General features: G+C 39.0%; 1 protein-coding gene across 1 annotated transcript in view; it reads right to left on the bottom strand.

Annotated features, from left to right (window-relative positions):
* Window positions 1–132: 132 nt before the first annotated feature.
* The window catches only part of babam2 (BRISC and BRCA1 A complex member 2), a 126,081-nt gene continuing 107,154 nt past the window's right edge, over window positions 133–19,059 (bottom strand). The window contains exons 8-12 of the mRNA XM_026151098.1: window positions 13,548–13,647; window positions 3,890–3,960; window positions 3,719–3,801; window positions 3,420–3,573; window positions 133–718 (exon numbers count right to left, since the gene is read on the bottom strand). Coding sequence (XP_026006883.1) covers window positions 655–718; window positions 3,420–3,573; window positions 3,719–3,801; window positions 3,890–3,960; window positions 13,548–13,647 — 472 coding nt within the window. The 3' untranslated portion in view covers window positions 133–654. The remainder of the gene's footprint in view (window positions 719–3,419; window positions 3,574–3,718; window positions 3,802–3,889; window positions 3,961–13,547; window positions 13,648–19,059) is intronic.

The following is a 19,059-nucleotide window of genomic DNA, read 5'->3' as shown; positions in this document are numbered from 1 at the left end:
TCACGCCGTCTTAATGTCTACAATGCTCCTTAGTCTATTTTCCAGTTCTTACGCTTTTGAATAAATAAAGTAAAAGGACAATTTCAAAGACGGGTGCTAATACTTTTCAAATGATAAAGCAATTACACACTGTCAGGAGGAACTTGTTTTATACTGCCAACATGTCAGACAAAGACTTTGTCACAGAAATCAAAAAGCATTTAAACAGTTAAAAGGCAAGTCACAGATCATTTAAACATCAATATTGGGGCCAAATTAGACAAACACGTGGCAAACGATCAGAAGACAAAGATACTCGTGTATACACATGTTCACATCTGGTGTCAGTGGCAGAATGCAACAAATAATGTTTATTTAAATGGGTGGAACGGTTTGTACAAGTACAAGCTTGTCAGATTATTTCCAGTCAGTTTGACATTTGTTTTCAAAATAAAGGCCTTTAATTGGATTGAATCATCAGCACAGCCAGTTTTTGGCCAACTAAACAGGAGATCGGCTACAATAAAAAGCGAAGGTACTGACTGAGAAGAATATTGTCATTATCACTCTGCTGCTGCAGCAAGTCTGTGCATACTACAGGTACACACTCACACACGCACGTGCACACACACTCCCACGGGCGAATCTCCAGGCATGTCATCAAGCCAGTCAGTGCTAGAGCTTCCCATTGGCAAAGGCTCCCTCCTGGAACTGAGGGATGAAGCTCTTGAAGTACGCCCTGGGAGACAGAGACATAATAAATTGTGACAATAATTATGTTTCAACTGCTTCAAAGCATCTGACAAATTCACTGGGTCAGTCCCAGCGTGCAGCAAAGTGCACATAAAAAGGAGAATGTTTTTATTGCCTGCAAACACAATTCAACATGAGAAACGACACTGTGCACCTCAAACTCTAAAGGGAAACACAGGAGCAGTTTAAGGAACAGATCTTCTCCTGAATGACTTTCTAAAAGGAAGTCTCTCGACTATCAGCTTGTTCATGTCACTGGGGATTTAAGTTTTAGCTTAATAAGACCAATTCCTTATTTAACGTAAAGGGCACAGAGACATAACTTTTATTTCATTGGTCACTGGCCAATCAATTTGGAAACCCATCGTCAACCTGACTCTGACGACAAAGGTCAATTTTTCAGAGCTTCCATAGTAGCCAGTGGATATGTAAGCCTCTCGTTGAACTACAGCCTTATCTGTTTCCATTAATATTTCTTTTACAGTTTATTTTACAGGAGGAATTGTACCTGCACACAACCATATCCTGTCCAAACATGACCAGAAGGCTTCTATTGCCAAAAATATTGTTCCTTGCCAACAGATTCCACATATTCATATGCAGAGATCAGTTTACAGGGGCATAAAAATTGTGGAATCAGCAGTCAAATCTGATTAAAATCGCTTCACATGTTTGCACACCATCCTCTGACCTCCTCTGCTGCAGCACAATTATTATCACTCACCTTGATTATTGATTTCAGAAAGTGGGCAAAGTCTTGAGGCGGCAAACTGGTTAAATGTAAGTACGTGGTGAGTAAAGACAGTGTTCTTCATAGCACACCGCTGTGCAGCACAGTTGAGATCGCGTCATCTGAATGTCACATCCTAGCAGATGCAATCATGGTGCACAACCTGTTGAAACAACAGCGAGCGTGCTCCTGCTCCTGATCCAACGAGCTGCCTTCAGGCTTAAAAACTGTGAACTCTTCAACTGAAAACTGCTCAGTTGTAGCCTTGAGATGGAGCTTTCAAAAGAACTTCACATTAATTTGAAACTGAAGCTGATGGTTGTTGTCTGCACCAGTTTAACGTCTGTGGTGAAATCGCATCTCTGAGGGGCACTTTCAGAGAGCAGTGCAAAAATAGCAGCCACACCAGAAGCTGTCTGGACATGCCCAAGAAGATAATCTTGAACAGGAGATCGGCCTAACTTAAATCAGTCAAGGTTTTTGATTCCCATGTGCCTATTCCAGGAAACTTTTTTTGTACGTTTGCCAGTTAACCTGCCAAATAGCTTTTTGTCGATGGGGGCGGGACAACAGTCAAGTCTCACACAGATTTTTATTCAGGATTCTTTGAATGCCACGTCTCTCCATGCAGCAGTATTGCTAAAAGGAGATGTAACAGTTCAGCTGTTCAAACAATTTCTGTTTGAAAATGATAACTGGGTTTACGCAGGAGAGTCTGTCTGCTGTATCACTGCAGAGGAGGAGTACACAGAGGCCTTTCCATTAACATGGATCTGAATAACACCCATAACCACTGAAACTATGCACAAAGTGGCATTTAAAACTGCTTAGAGGATGAACTGCAACTGTAATGTCACCAACAAAAAACTACACTAAGACTAAATCAATAGTTTAGCTTCCTAAATCAAAACAAACACCTGCATTTTCGATATACCTGAAGATGTGTGTCTGGAATGTTTACTTAACGCTGTCGGTGACTCTTGAGGAAGGTCAAGCTGTCTGTCACAATGACACCATCATTCAACTGGGTATCCAAAGACAAAAAGCCCACAAATATGAGACTCAGTGTCACGTCGAGTAGTTTTCCTTTAAAGAACCTTTGCTCAGCCAAGAGATTATGCGTTGCCTTCTGTTTTCAATATTTACAGTAGTTATTAACCTTTACCATACAAAGAGCAAACACTGCATTTACTCAAACAAGGTCAGGCTAGTTTATGTGTACTGAGGGTTGGGTCAAATCTGTATATCAATAGATGGTCTATATGCTGCACAGTCCATATGACAATGCGTCATAATACCATAGTTAAAGCTTTAACAACACTTTTGATAAATGAATGAAACAAGCTGACAGGGACTTTGAAGATAATGAAATGTAGATAATGACAGGAATGAAAAAGGCTGGATTTCATTACAAGGTAGAATAATAGGAATAAAGGGTCACAGCAAGAAAAAAAAAACATCTTGGAAGGGTTTAAAATCCAGATTCAGGTTCAGATATTCTCTGAGATTAGTTTATATGACATGATAAGTCATACATTTCTGGGAACATTTTGAAACACTTTGAAATGAGAAAAAAAATATTTACTTACTTAATACATAAATTAATAATTAATTTTCAAGTCAGGGGACAATGTACCATGTTTAACTTTACAGTGTCAGAATATCCAATTGTGTCTTGTCTTCCTTTTAAATTAACTGACTTAATTTCACAGAATATTGCATTTTTTAGCTATTTGATATCTGAGAATATCTGAGAAATTGTGTTTTTTTTTTCTTTTTAAGAGTATTACACTCCCTTCCAAAAGTAATTTTTATATGACTTTTTCTGACTGTAAAGGGTCTAATATATTATTGTACGTCCACTGAGTTTCACCCCAACAGTGTATGAAATGTTCAACATATTCGCATAACGTATAATTACAATAATGTGTATTTTTACGAGGCAGGTGCTACATACTTTGCCCTCTTTGCCATCTCGTTGCCATCCCAGCGTGGGCTGTAAGGATATGACTTCTGCACCTGAGAGTAGAGCTGACCGCTGTTAGTGAAGTGGTACACAGACTGGAAGGTGAGGGTGGGCTGGTCTCTGGGGAAGTACAGCGGGAGGTCCACTACAAAGTGCAGACACAGAAAAGAATGAATACCTGACGCTCCTCTTCTCTCTTTATTATTATGATGCCTTTACCTTGCAGTATACATCGCCCCGAGACAGCTGTTATTGTGAACTGGTGCTATATATAAAAAAAATTTAATTACCGTGCACTAAGAAGCAGAAATCTTTCCACATGAGTAGAAGGGTGAGTTTCGTGAATCCCTCAGCATCATACTCCACCACCCCCCTGTAACACATACACACCGATTACATTCATGTCTCCAGTAACAAATTGATGAGCGCCAGACACGTGCTGTGATCGCTTCATGACTCACGTTCCAAAGTGGCTGAGAAAAGCAGCGATGTATTCTCGCCTCTTGTGATAGCCTTGGATGACATACTGCACCTAGACAGGCCAAAGTGAAGGTTTTAGTACAGGAAAATACAGAAACAGCAAACCGTGTTTGAACATGAGCAGCAACTTATGAAGAAAAATGTTCAGAAGGGATTCAGTGGGCTCAATCAAAGCAGATAACCCTTATCTGACTCATCCTCTGCACAAAGAAAGAAAAAGAGCCTTTTCAAGATATTTTTTTCCAGCTTCACTTATGACCAGGGATGGCTGGGAAAGATAATCACATAAAGGGAAAGTCATATATATGTTACTGACATGCTTTAATTTAATTAAAGATGCATAATCACACAATTACGTCCATATAAGGCTTCAACCAGTCAACAACAAGTCAAAAAAACCTTCTACGCCAGCATCATTGGGGCAAAAAAAAAAAGATGTATTTTCACTTTAGACTCCATCTCAATGATGTTTTTTAGCAGAGATTAAATGTGCTTTTCCACTCTGAAAATTTTTTGCAGCTATTTCCTCTACTTAAGTTGTTAGAGGGCCCTGGAAAAAACAAGGTGACCCAAAAAGTGCAGAATTCCAGACGCCTTTATGTATTTTGGGCCTGTGTGCTTACAAGCAGGAAAATTATTATTTAAGTTTAATGAACTGTCAATTTACCAAATGATTTTACATTATAGGTTTTCTTTAGGCAGTTTTGGGGTCATTCTTCCTTAGTTAACAGCAGTTCATGATGACATCAATCAAAATCTGTAATCATTTAAATTAGGTTGCAAAACTCCGATCTGGGACCTCCCCACCTTTTTACACGTATACGTGGAAAGCTGGAGGTGGAGAGAGGAACAAGACCCCAGTATAGAACAAAATAGTCAAGAGGAAAAAAAGATGTGACGCTAATTAAGTGAAAAGGAGGAGCTGGGGTGGATGTGGGCTACAAAGCGGTTTGTAGTAGTCAGCACTTGTAAGATGTCTAAGAAGGAACTTAAATTGTGTGTCCTTTGTGATATTTCTCAATAGCGTAGTAGAATGGTAGTGTCTTAAAAATGAAACCCTGATAATTCTCTGTTAACTCTGTTACACAGACAGTTGGAGACACAATGGCCAAGTAGTCATTCCAGTTATACTTCTTTAAAGTCTACTTGAATTCTGCAGCAGGTAGTTACACAGCTAGTGCATTGTTATGTAAAGTGTTGGCAGATGGATCTGCAAATTCACAAAAAATTGGCAGGCACACGGACGTCTGCACAGACTCCTTGTATTCGCAGGTTGAAATCTAGGGAATTTAGATCACTTGGACCCAAGCTGACCCACTGACAATGGAAAATATAATCAAGGCCTGTGTTGATATGGGCTGTCATTGAGATCAGCCGATCTATTGGGAGTGTTGTTGAGCTCGACTTAGTGGTCTGCCTGAATGACCTCTGGGAATGCACCAGGCATGACTGCGGTGCATCCTGTCTGCAGTGGGCCCACTCAAGACAATGAGTACAATTAACCAAACGTGCCGTTCCACATTTCAGAAGTATCCCAGAAGCATCTTTGTGCTTTGTGTCACTTGACATGGCATCTGGTTTATTTTTGACAGGGGCTGAAGTTGCACAAGGCAGGTGAAGACAACAGGAAACCAGACACTTGAGCAGCATGACCAGAATCTGGTCATTTTTTGAAATAAAAGATCCTGTGCAGGATAAATTCTGCTCTGGAAACACTCGTATTGTAATTTGAAGCTCTAATCGCTACGCCCAGCCGTAGCAGGATGTTCAAACCTTTCAGGCCGAAGCCCGAAAAAGCTTCAGAGCCATAAGCGTTAAAGGTTAGGAAAGAGAAAGAGAAAGTTGCTGCCATCAGTAGAAGATCAAAGTGAGATTTCTTTACTTCCTTCTAATCAGAGTTCTTAATCAGAGTGAATAACAGCCTAAACAACCAGTCAGCAGACTAGAAAATGAAGCCCCACAAATCTACATCCGTTTTAGTCACAGTAGCACTAGATGGCCTCTCAATTTTAGCCATCTGGGTAGCTCTGGAGAGCTTAGTGTGCCATGATGGGTGACCTTCTCAAAATAGCAGCGGCAGGTCGAGTTTTATTAACAGATACAGTCTGGTCCTGGCACCAAAACTGCGGTGTGGAAATGGCTCAAAAAATTCTCACATGCCCATATTTACACTGTAAGAGATTTTGTTGTAGTAATCACTCATCCTTTCCATACTGGGTGTGAAGAAATCCCTTCCCAAAGTGGGACAAAATCTACAGACCTCAATCTGTTAAAAATGCAACTGCTTAAGGCAGTTTAGACAACTATAAAATAACTTTTAAATCAATCTTCTAATCTGCTCAGTTTGCTTTCTGTTCGGTATGGACAGGAAGAATGATTAAAAGGATCATGGGTGTGTGACTACTGTTTTGAGATGATGCAAAAATGCATTTTAGGTGCTCTTTGGGATCCCAAAAGCAAAAATCATCCAGATTCTTTGATCTCTATGTGGCTGCTCTGCCAGGTGTTATTAGAAGTCAGGTAGGTTAAAACATGGGATATAAAGAAGATAATAATAATAATAATAATAATAATAATAATAATAATAATAATAATAATAATAATAATAATGATGATGATGATGATAATGATAATAATAATAATAATAATAATAATGATAAACTTTATTTATAAAGCCCACTAAAAAACCAAGGGCATACCAAGGTGCTTGACAAAAAATAAAATAAGATACACCAACAAAAAATAAAATACACCACCCTCTAACTGGAGTTTTTCTTAAAAAATAAACCAAAAAAGGTACAGTAATGCTTCAAGTCTGGATCTAAACAAAGTCAAAAAACTACTGTCAGCGATGTCTGGAGGGTTGGTGAAGCTGGACTTCAACAACTATGACCTAAGGCCTATGGTCAGGTGAATATTAAAAAAAAAAAAGTGCCTAATAAAGAAATAAGAGGATAGCTATTAACATTTGGGTATATGTTTTGGATTCCCTGCTTCAAAAAAAGTCCTGATCTTGAGCTTAATGACCTCACTGATATCTTAGTTGGCCTAATAGTTTTTTGTGAAGCATTATTTGTTGAGTCTGTAGCTTGAGGTGCATAGAATGACCAATAGGTTTTGGGGCTCATGTTTATTAAGATGCGCAGAAACCAACATAAGGCTGTTTCATCATCACTTGACTGGTAGATAAACATTCAACCTCAGCCATAACCTGTTTTCAACACTTATTAGCAACATCGTTTTTATTGCTTCCAGTCTTATCACTTGCATTAACTGCATTTGGCATTGGACTGTTCAGAGCAGCCAGAACATAAACAATGCCGTGGCAGAGAAAGACCAACATTAAGAAAAGCGAACGTGTTATTTGCTCTGAGCAAAAAAGTAATATTACACGCAGTCTTTGTACAAGAGTATTGAAATGTCACAGAAGTCTTCAGCTTACCACTTGAGAACTAAATAAGCCGTTGTTAACAGCTCTCTGCCATAGAGAGTTTGACATAGTCTGTCAAACGTAACAAGAAAAAACCCTCAACAATTTCCTCATTCTAGTCTCCATTTTTATATAATGTGACGTTCTTTTCCTGACTAAACAGCCTTTTCTGTTTTTCATATAAAATGCTGCAGTGCTCACTTTAAGGCTAATTGTGTGACATATTTCAGACTCTGTGCTGTGAAACAGTGCTTCTAGATAGTGAATGCTGTTATTTCTTCTGTGTTAATACTGCATTACTGAAAAAACGCTTTCAATATTTGTTTTAAATCCATTTCTTAGAACGTCACCTTAATCTCTCAGAAAAGCCCAAACATATTCTGTGAATCGTTTTCAGTTTTGGTTGACTGCTTTTAGTCAATAGAGGGATTGGCAATTTGTTTACTGAACATAAATGGACTCACTTGTACACCACAGGAGTGGTTTAATTTACCACATTCTCAAGCCAGTGATCTCAGAACACACAAACATTGTATGCACAAAATGCTGCAACTGACTGACGTTCACTGAGGGAGTGGTACTGGCATGCTGGATTCTGGCATGTGTGCCCGAGCTGTTGCTGCAGCCTTGCCCACGATAGCACCATCTCTTATCTGCTTCCACTTGGTGGAAACCTGATTGCACAGAGGTACTGAGACGAGATGCTCCAACTGTACTTGCGGCATCACTCCGCCTAGCAGCTGTTTCAGCTTGACAATGCCCACCCCCACACTGCCAAAGTAGTGCTGGCCGTCCTGGAATCAGGACCAAATCCAGACACTTCCTTGGCTAGCATTTAGTCTCAAAATGTCTCCTACTGAACATGCCTGGGACATGTTAGGTCAATGTATTCATCAGAGGCAGCCACAATTAATGACCGTGGCACAGCTGCAGGCTGCACTCATCCAGGAATGGAGAGCAATTACTGCGGAGTCCATGCCTAAACAGGTGACAGGTGCTTCCAACATGGCCAGAGGAGGTCATACCTCATATTAAACATCTTGTCTGCACATTTATTGTAGTGTAGGTCGATAAATCTTGTTCAAACGTAAGTTTCTGTTTTTTTTAGCTAGTATATTTTTGAAGGGTGAACCAAAACAATTATTATTACGCGAGGTTGTATCGGTATCAGTAAAATCTGACGACTAAAAAAAGTCAACCAATTACTCGTCTCAACCCTAAGCAGTCAAAAGCCTGTAGTAAAAGTGCATGGTTCCTTTGAGGACAGGATGTATCATGATTAAGCTGGAGATGGTGTTATCCACTGCTACTGAATATTTGTGATTACTCATCAACGTTGTATGAATGACAACGTTTTGTGAAAGTAGTAATCTTTCAAACACACAGTGGTATGTGTGTGATCTCTGTAAGAACTCATAAAGACAGGCACACATTGTGACTCAGCCTCCTGTTCGATTATGTTTACATGAAACGGTGGAGGCGGCAATTTAGCTTTCTCAAAAGCTGCAAGGCCACATACTCAATAAGCTGTTTATGTAGTTACACTGTGTGTGTGTGTGTTTTAAGGGAAGTGTGGATCACTGCACTTTCACACCCATACTGAGAAAGGATTTCCTGCCCCCACTCAATGTACGACTCGCAGCCAAGTCGTTCCATTGGCTGCCTGGAGGTTTGAGTGATGCAAGAAAGGTGATCTTGTTTTGCAGGTATTCAAACCTGCCCGCACCCATGACACCCGCACATCCATTTATTGTGTTTGTGCAGGTGTCTGTGGGGAGAGTGATGCAATAACGCCGGAAGTGCTTATTGCAGCATTATTAAGAAATCACTTCTCTGCCTGTCACACATTCACACCACCCCCAGCTTTCTTAAAGTGTGACTGATCTGATATTTGACTGCAAATTGATTTTGAACATCAATGACTTTTGATTCCCCAAGTTCCACAAGTAGATCTAAATATACACACACAAATACTTATTTACAAACCGCTGTTATTACAGCTAACATAAAACTAGATGTGAAAGCCTGTAAACTACACAAGAAATGCCAATTGGGTGAGCCAAATTTGCCAACATAGCCAGCCTGATAAGGCTCATTTTTAATCTTTGTTTTTACACTGTGATTCGGGTTTTTGTGGTTGTATTGCATTACATTAGGCTACTGTTCTGAACTTCTTAGGTCTTACCATCTGACAAATATCACCCATGGCCCAATAATAGAAATAAAAACTGAAACAGTTAAAACTAGACTAAATGTAATATTTTTATACAAAAACTAAATTAAAATGGGCTAAACCACAATAGGAAACTACATGAAACAGGAGAAAAACCCCACTACCAACCAACCTACAGCAAAATAGCTTAAAGATGAATAAATACACAGTTTGATAAAACAATATATAAAAATCTAAGAAAAATTTAATGAGCGCAAAAATGAAACACAAAGTATCCAAAACAGGTCTGGCAAACTGGAAATTGGGAAACCTTTTGTCCTGGGATTCACATGGATGTTACTTTGACTAGATTACCCTCCTACATATTGCTGTCGACCAAGCAATGCTACCCCCCACGGCAGTGGTCTCTCTCAGCAAGACTCTCCTCATTGTAAAAACTGCTAGAGAAGTCCATGAGAAACATGACAAGTGTTCATCCAGCCTTAAACTATCCACTGAGCATCCAGAATCAGAATCAGAATCAGAATGGGTTTATTGCCAGATGTTGAGGTTTACAACATTAGGAAATTGCTGCGGTGCTTCAGTGCAGACAATAAGAATTAAAGTGCTATGTAGAAAGAAAGATATGTGCATGAGATATACATGAGATATATACATGAGAATAAGAATTATGAGTGCTACGTAGAAAGATAATCCACAATTACCACTCCCAAACCATGGCGGCCTACCGCATAACCCCACAGGCCAACTACAACAATAAAAGGTGCACATAAAAAATGATCACTTGAAGGCAATACACCCATATGCATTAATTTCCACTTAGGAATAATTAAGATCTGATTAGTATGTGTCAGTGACATAAATAAGTGCACACAATTTATAAAAACGTGTCCACATATTAGAAATATCGTGACTCACTCTTGAATTTGCCGTCTACTCAAGCTGCTGGGAAATGTACTCGCACAGCTCATTTCTTTCTTCTTCGTATAAAGTGAAGAAGTCACTGTGTAGATTAATCAGCCTGATGATTCATGCGATGGGCACTCTCTGGGCTAGTGCTACCGCCACTGTTTCAGTGTTAATACAGTTTTATTGGGACTGAAGCACTGATGTTTACGTTCACATTCATCCTGTGCCTGAAAGTTACGCTTCGCCAATGTCTAAAATGTAAAAGTTTGTATATGAAACCTTTTCAAGTATCACTTACACGTTTTAGGACTATCAATCAATAAATGTGATTAAAAAAAATGGAATTTATTTATTTTTTTGTTACTTTTTTTTTTTTTTTTGATACAGTCATAGTTGACTGAAAGAAATATTGACAGTTGCCAATATTTCCAGAGGGGGACATTCCAGACAATTCACCCGTTTCATTGTGGAATGCTAAGGAATCAGTAAAAAAAAACCCAAGAGCTACATATATTACTCATAGAATACATAAGCAAATGCCCACAAACCTAAACCAACTAAAGTGAAATTGTAAAGAACACCAAAATTGAACCTCAACACTATGAGAAACTGATAAAGTCATTAAGGAAACCGTTACCTCAAGTTTTTACTTCTAAAGTTAGTCATACAACCTACTGAACCATGGGGTGTACTTAGTTTTCCCACGCAATGCTTCTTTAGCTTATGTTACATAAACAATGATATAGTGTAAAATATCAATATGCTGCTGTCCATCTGAGGTTGTATTTAAATTATTTTAAGACTCGAGATTCTTTCTATTATGTCCTGATATGTAAAACCTAAGAAATGAAAGAAGGTGTATTTTTCTTTCATTTTTAATTCAAGAACATTGAAGATGACGAAGCACAGGGTGCAGTATGGTGTGGAGGCTGACAGTATATAGCAGCCATTAATGTGTGTTGTAATCATGACCCTGTTAACATATATGTTGAAACAGCATGCAATAGATGTGAACAGGCCCTTTTGCAGAAAAACAAGTGCTCTCACAAGAGACGAACAATGATCTTTAACACGTAAAGAGACACCTGAAAAATGGGGAGTGGAGCTGAAGCAGACACTCGAAACATTTTATTACACATTTCCATAATTAGATACTCTGTGTCAGTCTCTCAATCTAATTATCACCATCGTGTCAAAAAATACGAACAGCAACTAAAGATTATCTTATTGAAATTGATTGAGTTAATCACACGTATACATTTCACAGAGCCTATTAGGCTCAGCAGTGGATTTTCATGAGCAATATTTTGAGCGGTGCAGACACCAGGTGCTGGCATCAACCAGCGGAATCAGCTGTCACACTCACAGCTGAGGTATGTGACAGTATAGCTCTGTCGATACAATCCTCACATCTGGAATAAGTGGGAGTAAATAAGTGATGTGTTAAAAACATAAAATGACTGCACAGCTTGCCCTTGAAAAGACTGTGAGAAGCTGAGATGTTAGAACAATGTATTTTTTTCCCTTTACCATGATTGTTGGCTTCAGTTAAAAAAAGTGGAAAACATTTACAGACAATATATATAAATTGTGCTTTGTGTCTCTGCTATCAACTTCAGCCCATTTTGAATAAGACACAGCTCTGTTTTCTAGTCACAAAGTGGTTGTTGGAAAAACAATGCTCGTATTGACTTGTGTTTTGGAATTGGGTGCTTTTTTCACCAATAACATTTTCTTATCTCTTATGCCTCTTTCCTCCACTGCTCCCGTGTTTTATGGCATTCCGCAGGGAACTATTCTGGGTCCCCCTTTACTTTTAATCCTTTCATTTATCTAAAATTGTTCACCTGATCCCTTCAGAATCAAGTGATTTTTAATGAAGCCATATAACATTTTATGTTCGTTTTATTTGATGTTTGAAGAAAATAACACTTACACACTGCATTTGAACAGATTTAAATGTGTTCAAATAATGAATAAAAAGTGATATCTGTGGAAGAGCTAACAAGATTCTTCTTTGCCGTAAAATAACAAACTAATAATAAAATATTAGATGTGAACTTATTAAAATTAGAACACAGCCTTCTTGGACAGTCTGTACAGTTAGCTGCATGGAAAGCCATATTATATGTCAGATTATTCCATTAAAATGTTTCAAAATGCGGTGCCAAAATGAACAGGGTCAAGGTGTCAGTTCATTTACTCCAATTAACTGAAGCAGAGAGAAACCATCTACAGCTACCTGTGTCTGCAGCCTATATGTTGTATAATTATAGGATTTTAACATGTGAATAATTTAAATATTCAGTTGTTATGATGGGAAAATTAACTATACACTATACTAAAAGCGCTTTAGTACCAGGCTGTAAACTTGTTTACTGTTGTTCTTTAGTGTATTTTAGAGGAATTGCAGTTTCACACTGGCTTTATTTTTTGGCTTCAGAAGGTCGCTGCTTGGGTAAAGTAAAGCAGCAAATGTCTTGCCCTAAGTCCTTTTAAACTTGCTTTCTAAAAAAGGGATAACTACATTATGAATAAGACTCCATTTCCAAGCAAAGGCTGTGACCTCTTTCAGGGAAGTGGGATGGGCGGCCGTGACTTAAACAACTGAAGACATGGGGGTCATCAAAGGATGTAAACGTTCCAGATAGTATGCTGGTGAGATTCCAGGTGAACAGGAAGAGATAGAGGGTATGCCTGTGTGCATTATTTGTGCGCTTGTCTGAGAGGCTGTGGGGGGATGGGCATTTGCCTTGAGGGAAGTGGCATTACATCGCGTCCACGCTGCATATCTACTTGTCAACCTGCGGAGGCCAAGGAGCCCTCAGACAGCCTATGGAGGTTGGCCAGTACGCCCACGCTGGCAGATGCCAGACACACGTGCATGAACACACACACATGCACACACATGTACACACAGCTTGACATCAGTGGATGAATGCTTTGCTGCACTAAGCCTTACAAATATGCAATAAATGAGTCATATACCTGTCACACACCCACGCGCAGAGTATAGAATTTTGATCTTAAAATACAAAGACATTAAGGGTTACAAATAATGTAAAACAATACATAAGCACAAAGAACATCTAGCAGCACTAATGGGGTGTGTGGTGAACACTTTTACCTTGTTGGTGAGTAACTGACACACTTGAGGGACGTAATCAATTAAGCATCCTCCACTGGGAAATGCTGGTATATGTAATGCTGAGGAGCCTCCCAGAGCACTGATGGGAAAAGAAAAAAAATAACAGTCAGTCTGGAAATTCACATTAAAGCTGCACATTATTTATCATGTTACATATTTTTCTTATTATTTTAAACCCCAAAACACATTTCAATTGAAGTTCAAATAAAGTGAAGACTTTGAAACAAGCTACATGTGACCACTTCACGTTACAGAAGGTTAACCAGTATGAAGCACAAAATTATTTGCTCCTGTGCACCTGAAATTGTCTCACACACACAAAAAAGAGCAAATCGAGCCTGTGGCATCCTCTTCATTCTCCTTCACTTGTTCAATCATTATTTTTGACGTCCTCCTGATTTAATCCTCCACCACAGCTCCATTAGTGATTAGCTCATGCTTGCTTAATCAGGAAATCTGCTGCTGCAGCTCTCCAGTGACTAACCAACTGGAGTAGTCACTCCCTCAGTTTTTTTTTCCTGATCTGGGGGAAAACAGAGGGAATACCCTGAGGATGGGTTAAAGGTCTTAAGAATCTGCTTATTGACTTTTAATGCTTTTTTAAAGATACATAGAGGGGGGATTTGTTGTCTATTTTTAGTTCATCCCTCATTATAGCAGAGCAGTCACAGGACATTTAGAAAGGTCGTTATGTCCTTTTAAAAGTGATGCAGAAGTGGTAGTTTATCAGGTTAAGCGTGACTGATGCAGACACCAACAAGCTGTTATTTCCAGGGCGTAACATAATGCCACTTTGTCTCGGTTGTACACAAGGTGTCCTTTGGTTTACAGCACTGATGAGACAGGGTTGCTACTCAGAGCTAGCCAGCTCAAATGTAAAGTGTAGCTGGTGTTAAGGGACATTTTTTGGGCATTTTCATCCTTTACTGGACAGTCAGTTGGGGATAGACAAGAAAGCGGGGATAACTAAGAAGTAGCTTTCCTTTCTTACTGACATTACTGTCATCTGCTCACAAATTATACGGCATTTGCTATACCTCATGTTAAAAATAAGATTGTAATGCCAAAAGAAAAAACAACAACCTGATGTTCTGCAGCGTGAATGTAGCCTATGGTAAATGTCAGTCACATATGCTCACATAGTCAAAAATGATGACCGCACCAATTCCGTTACATCATTCACATCTTCCCAGATGAGAAATCTTTTCCACATTCTCTCATTGTTACAAGCTGAAAAGCATCGACAAATACACAAGAATTGCAAAACTGTAGAATTTCCAGATACAACAAAAGGCTGTGGGAGTAGTAAGGAGGAAAGGTGGAGCACCTCATGATGCAGCTAACCTTACTGTCATGACCAAGACCTATAAATTTTTATGAGAAAAATGGTCTTAACAGAGGTTAGGAAAAGGCTAAAAATGACTGCACCTCCTGACTCCGTACAGTGTTAGAGATGCATTTAGATAAACACATTCTCATGACAGTTCATCATATCACATACAGGAGTTACAAGTTTCCAAAAGTGGCTAAAGATAAGAATCACACCCAGCCAGAAAGATTCAAATCTGCTTTATGAAACAGATGCTCGGCTGAATATTAATGAGGTCCTATTCACTGAGAAGCAATGCATGTCATGAAGCCATTTTCATTGTCAAAATCCTTTTCTCAAGAACTCCAAAGCCACCATTTACAGTAGGCTTTGTGCACATAATTAGCATTAGGCTGTGCGTTTCGCAGTGCACCAACAAATGGTCGACTGAAAATGGCTTACAGCAACGAGGAAAGAAGAAGGCTTTGAAAGTGAAAACCTAAATGGTGCCCATCTATCCTCCCACAGATCTAAGAATAGCTCCATATCATTCAGATGGAAATGCGGACAGAGGCACAAAATAGATGGTGGTGTGTTCGTCATTCATCGGAACAAATGAGATGCATTTTGGATTTCAGCGGTTTTACCCCGGGAACAATCATTTGAATGGAAGCTGATTAGAGGTTGGTTCTTCCATTAACATTAACAACAAGGTCTTCCAATATGCAAAACTTCAGTATACATGAGAAGTTCGAGGAACGAGATGTCAGATTTTTACAGAATTAACCTCCACAATTACTACAAACGACTAGTGGTCCCCAGACAATGTTGGCCCTGTGCTAATAGGGCTATCAACAGAGAAGAAACTGAAATTTCAATGTCTGCCCAGCTACTCAATGTTAAACTGGATTGCCATACTAAAACCACTAGTCACTCTGAAATGGAGTAAGAACCTTCAAAATATAATTTAGACTCTGGAAATTTCCTTTCATTCAGTAGCTTAAAACTTAAAATATACACAGTGAGACATTTAGTGGACAAAAGAGAGATTAAAGAAAAATGCTGAAAGGCAGTGGCTCAGAAGTCCTCTTAGAAGCAAATCTCGGCACTTATCAGCTATTTTGCAATGCATATGCACAGTTATTTGTACGGTCACCTTAAAGCTCTTATCTACATGAATAGGTAGAGCCACAAGTTTAATTTCAGTGCTCACAAGATCAAAAAAACCTGCTTATATAAGATCAGGTTTACTTTATTTATTCTAAAAGTAGATAACTTCCTGCGTTAAACCAACCAAAGCAATATAAGCTGAAAACCTAAATAGCAGTGGTGTTGCTCAGTGTTGCCTCAGTCACGTGGGCCTAGAAACTATTTGGCAACTCCCTGGCTGTCTCTGCGTGGGGAGTGGTTTCTGGCTGTCACAAGGTGAACCCCATCGCAAAGAAGGTGCCACATAAAAAGACATTCTTGCAATCACTTTGGTCACTGATGTAACTTCCCCTAGCTTGCATAGAAAATGTCTTGTCTGTAAACAGTAACAACTGCTCAAGAGCAGTAGTGAAAAGTGCAAAAAGTGTGATGAAAATCAGAAACAGAGACTGTAAAAGTTGCAACAACTGATGTTTGTCAAAAGTTGCAACTTTTACTTTGAAGGCAAGGGTCCCTGTTTCTAGCTTGTGTAGTTTGCTATCAGCTAGCAACAAAAGCAAAAAGCAAGGAGGTTTTTAGTGCAGTACCATAAGCCTCTTTGTGGCTGACTTCACCTAACGTCAGCCTCCATCAACCATTTGCCAACCACTTGGGGAAATACACATTTCTGCCTAGCAGCACGTGTTTACCAGGGGATAGCCAACCAATCACAAGGTCTGTCATGAGTAACTGGGGCCTAAAATAGAATATCACAAATCAAAATAGCTCACCAAGGTACCATTAAACAAAAGCTAAAAAGCTAAATCACCTGACAAATCAAGAACACACATGCACAAAATTAAAAATCTAGAAAATTTGCCCAGAACTTCCAGAAATCAATATGTAACTCATTTTACATTGTGGGCCACATACAGCCCACTTTCATCTTAAGTGGGCTAAACCAGCAAAACTCTCCTTTCTGTCAGTGTAAAGATGTTTAAATACACATTTAAACCCAATTAATATAAGAAAAAGCAATGCAATTTTAACAATATGTCACAGTTCTTCTATATTATTATCCTAAATTCTATTCTATATGAAATACTGCTGTAGTAAATGAAAGAAATCTACCAACAAATAAATAAATGTGCAAAATTACAGAAAGGATTAATTTCTCTCAATGCCTAGATGATCCTGCGATTACAAAGGTTTTTATTAATTCACAGAAAATATGCATTTATTTTTATATTTTTATTGTGGCCCCATTGTAAAACAAACAAACAGGAACTTCTCTGTCATTTAACTGTTTATCTATTTCTTTATTACTTTGGTCTAACATGAATGAAAGCGGTCTTTACCAGTAGGAAAAATTGTAAAAGTGTTATAAGTGGTAACTGGAAATACAGTCACAAGTTTAAAAGCTACACCCTCCTTCATATATTCCAAAGCCATCAAGTCTTTCCTCTGCCAATTCTGGTCGCAGGGCTTTACATTTACCTGCATCAAGTATCAAGAGCATATCTAGACTATAATAGCAACTTTTATTTTGACTTTTCCCACCTGGGAACCTTTGAGCTGCCTTAGTTTATACCAAAAACTTCCTGTTAAAAACTCTGTAATAACCTTTATGGATCATTTTCACAGACAAGCCTCATGTGAAATAAAGTGTTCACAGGCTGAGAACTCCCCCTGATTAGTGGGCTGACCTTTATGTGTTATGTCAGCGGAGATCCCCTGGTGGGGTGAGAAAACACTGACCAAAGTGATATGATATGAAACTTTTTCAATCTGGGTCTCATCTCGAGTAAAAAATAGGTTAGAAAAATGTTCCCGATACGGTTCTGTCACTTTAATAACATGTCTGTGCTATCAGGCTTCCAGCTTTAAAGTGCTTTAACATGAGCATGCTGTGGGTGGGCTCAGAATCGAGACATAATGGTGTTTTACTTTCAAAGTGGCACCCTGAAGAGTCCCCGCTTCTGTCTTCACTGGTGACTCCACTCTCAACACTACCCACACATACTGGAGTCATCACGGAGACATGCTGCCTAACACAAACCCTCTGAGCAATGGAACCCACTGTATGACATATTTACAGTGGATTGTGTACATGCAGTCATGTAAATATGCAGTACAGCGACGGGGCTGCCTGTGACTTCATCAACCAGAGAGATTATCTTCTGTGACTCAGGTGGATGGTGACGAAGCTTGGTTTGTTTGTGTGTGTGTGTGTGTGTGTGTGTGTGTGTGTGTGTGTGTGTGTGTGTGTGTGTGTGTGTGTGTGTGTGTGTGAGGGAGATAGGGTGTGTATGGCAGTGCAGTGACAGTGTTGGATAAAAGCTCAACTGGAAAGAGGGCAGCTATGATTCATTATCAAAGTGAAAGATGAGGCCAAGAAGGACTCTTTTGAGATTCAAATGTAGTTTCAAAGCAGTAACATTTCCATTTTGATTGCCTTCTTCATTTCCTAAAGCCTGGAAAGTCATCTGAGGCCCAGAGGAGTCTGCCGCTTGAACTATCCAAGGTCCTACTTTTCCACTGTGACCTGACAAGGCACCTTTGGCCCACAGCAGCCACAGAGGGCAACCATCGTGGCTAAATATTGTCAGCTTTAGCATCCATCTGGGTAAAGTCAGATTAAAAAAAGCAGAGACTGAAAATCATCCATAAAATAGTTCAAATGATGAGTACAGCAATGATGTAAGCCTTTGTTAGATAAATGGTTTTTATATGCATGTGGTATGCTTTTATTTGCTCGTGAAGTCTCTTTTGGGCTTTTGAGAGCACTGTGTTTGCAGATTTTTATTTTTTCCATGAATAGTTTACTCTGAATTTCTGAGATCGTCTCTATAAATAAAAAAAAAGGACAAATTTGATTCATCAAGCGAATGTCTGACACTTCCATAAATTATCAATAAGTCTTTCATTTTTATCAATTTCTATTTTTAGCTGACATTAACAAATTTTATGGTGGTGTTTGCAGTCCTGCTGCTCTTTACTGAGAAGATGTTTATATTTTCAACTGACAGTCTGGCCGCCATGATTTGTGCGTGC

This window comes from Astatotilapia calliptera, chromosome 19 (assembly GCF_900246225.1).
Source record: "Astatotilapia calliptera chromosome 19, fAstCal1.2, whole genome shotgun sequence".
NCBI classification, from domain to species: domain Eukaryota; kingdom Metazoa; phylum Chordata; class Actinopteri; order Cichliformes; family Cichlidae; genus Astatotilapia; species Astatotilapia calliptera.
The sequence above is the reverse complement of the archived record's forward strand: the minus strand, read 5'-3'. Positions and strand labels throughout refer to the sequence as shown.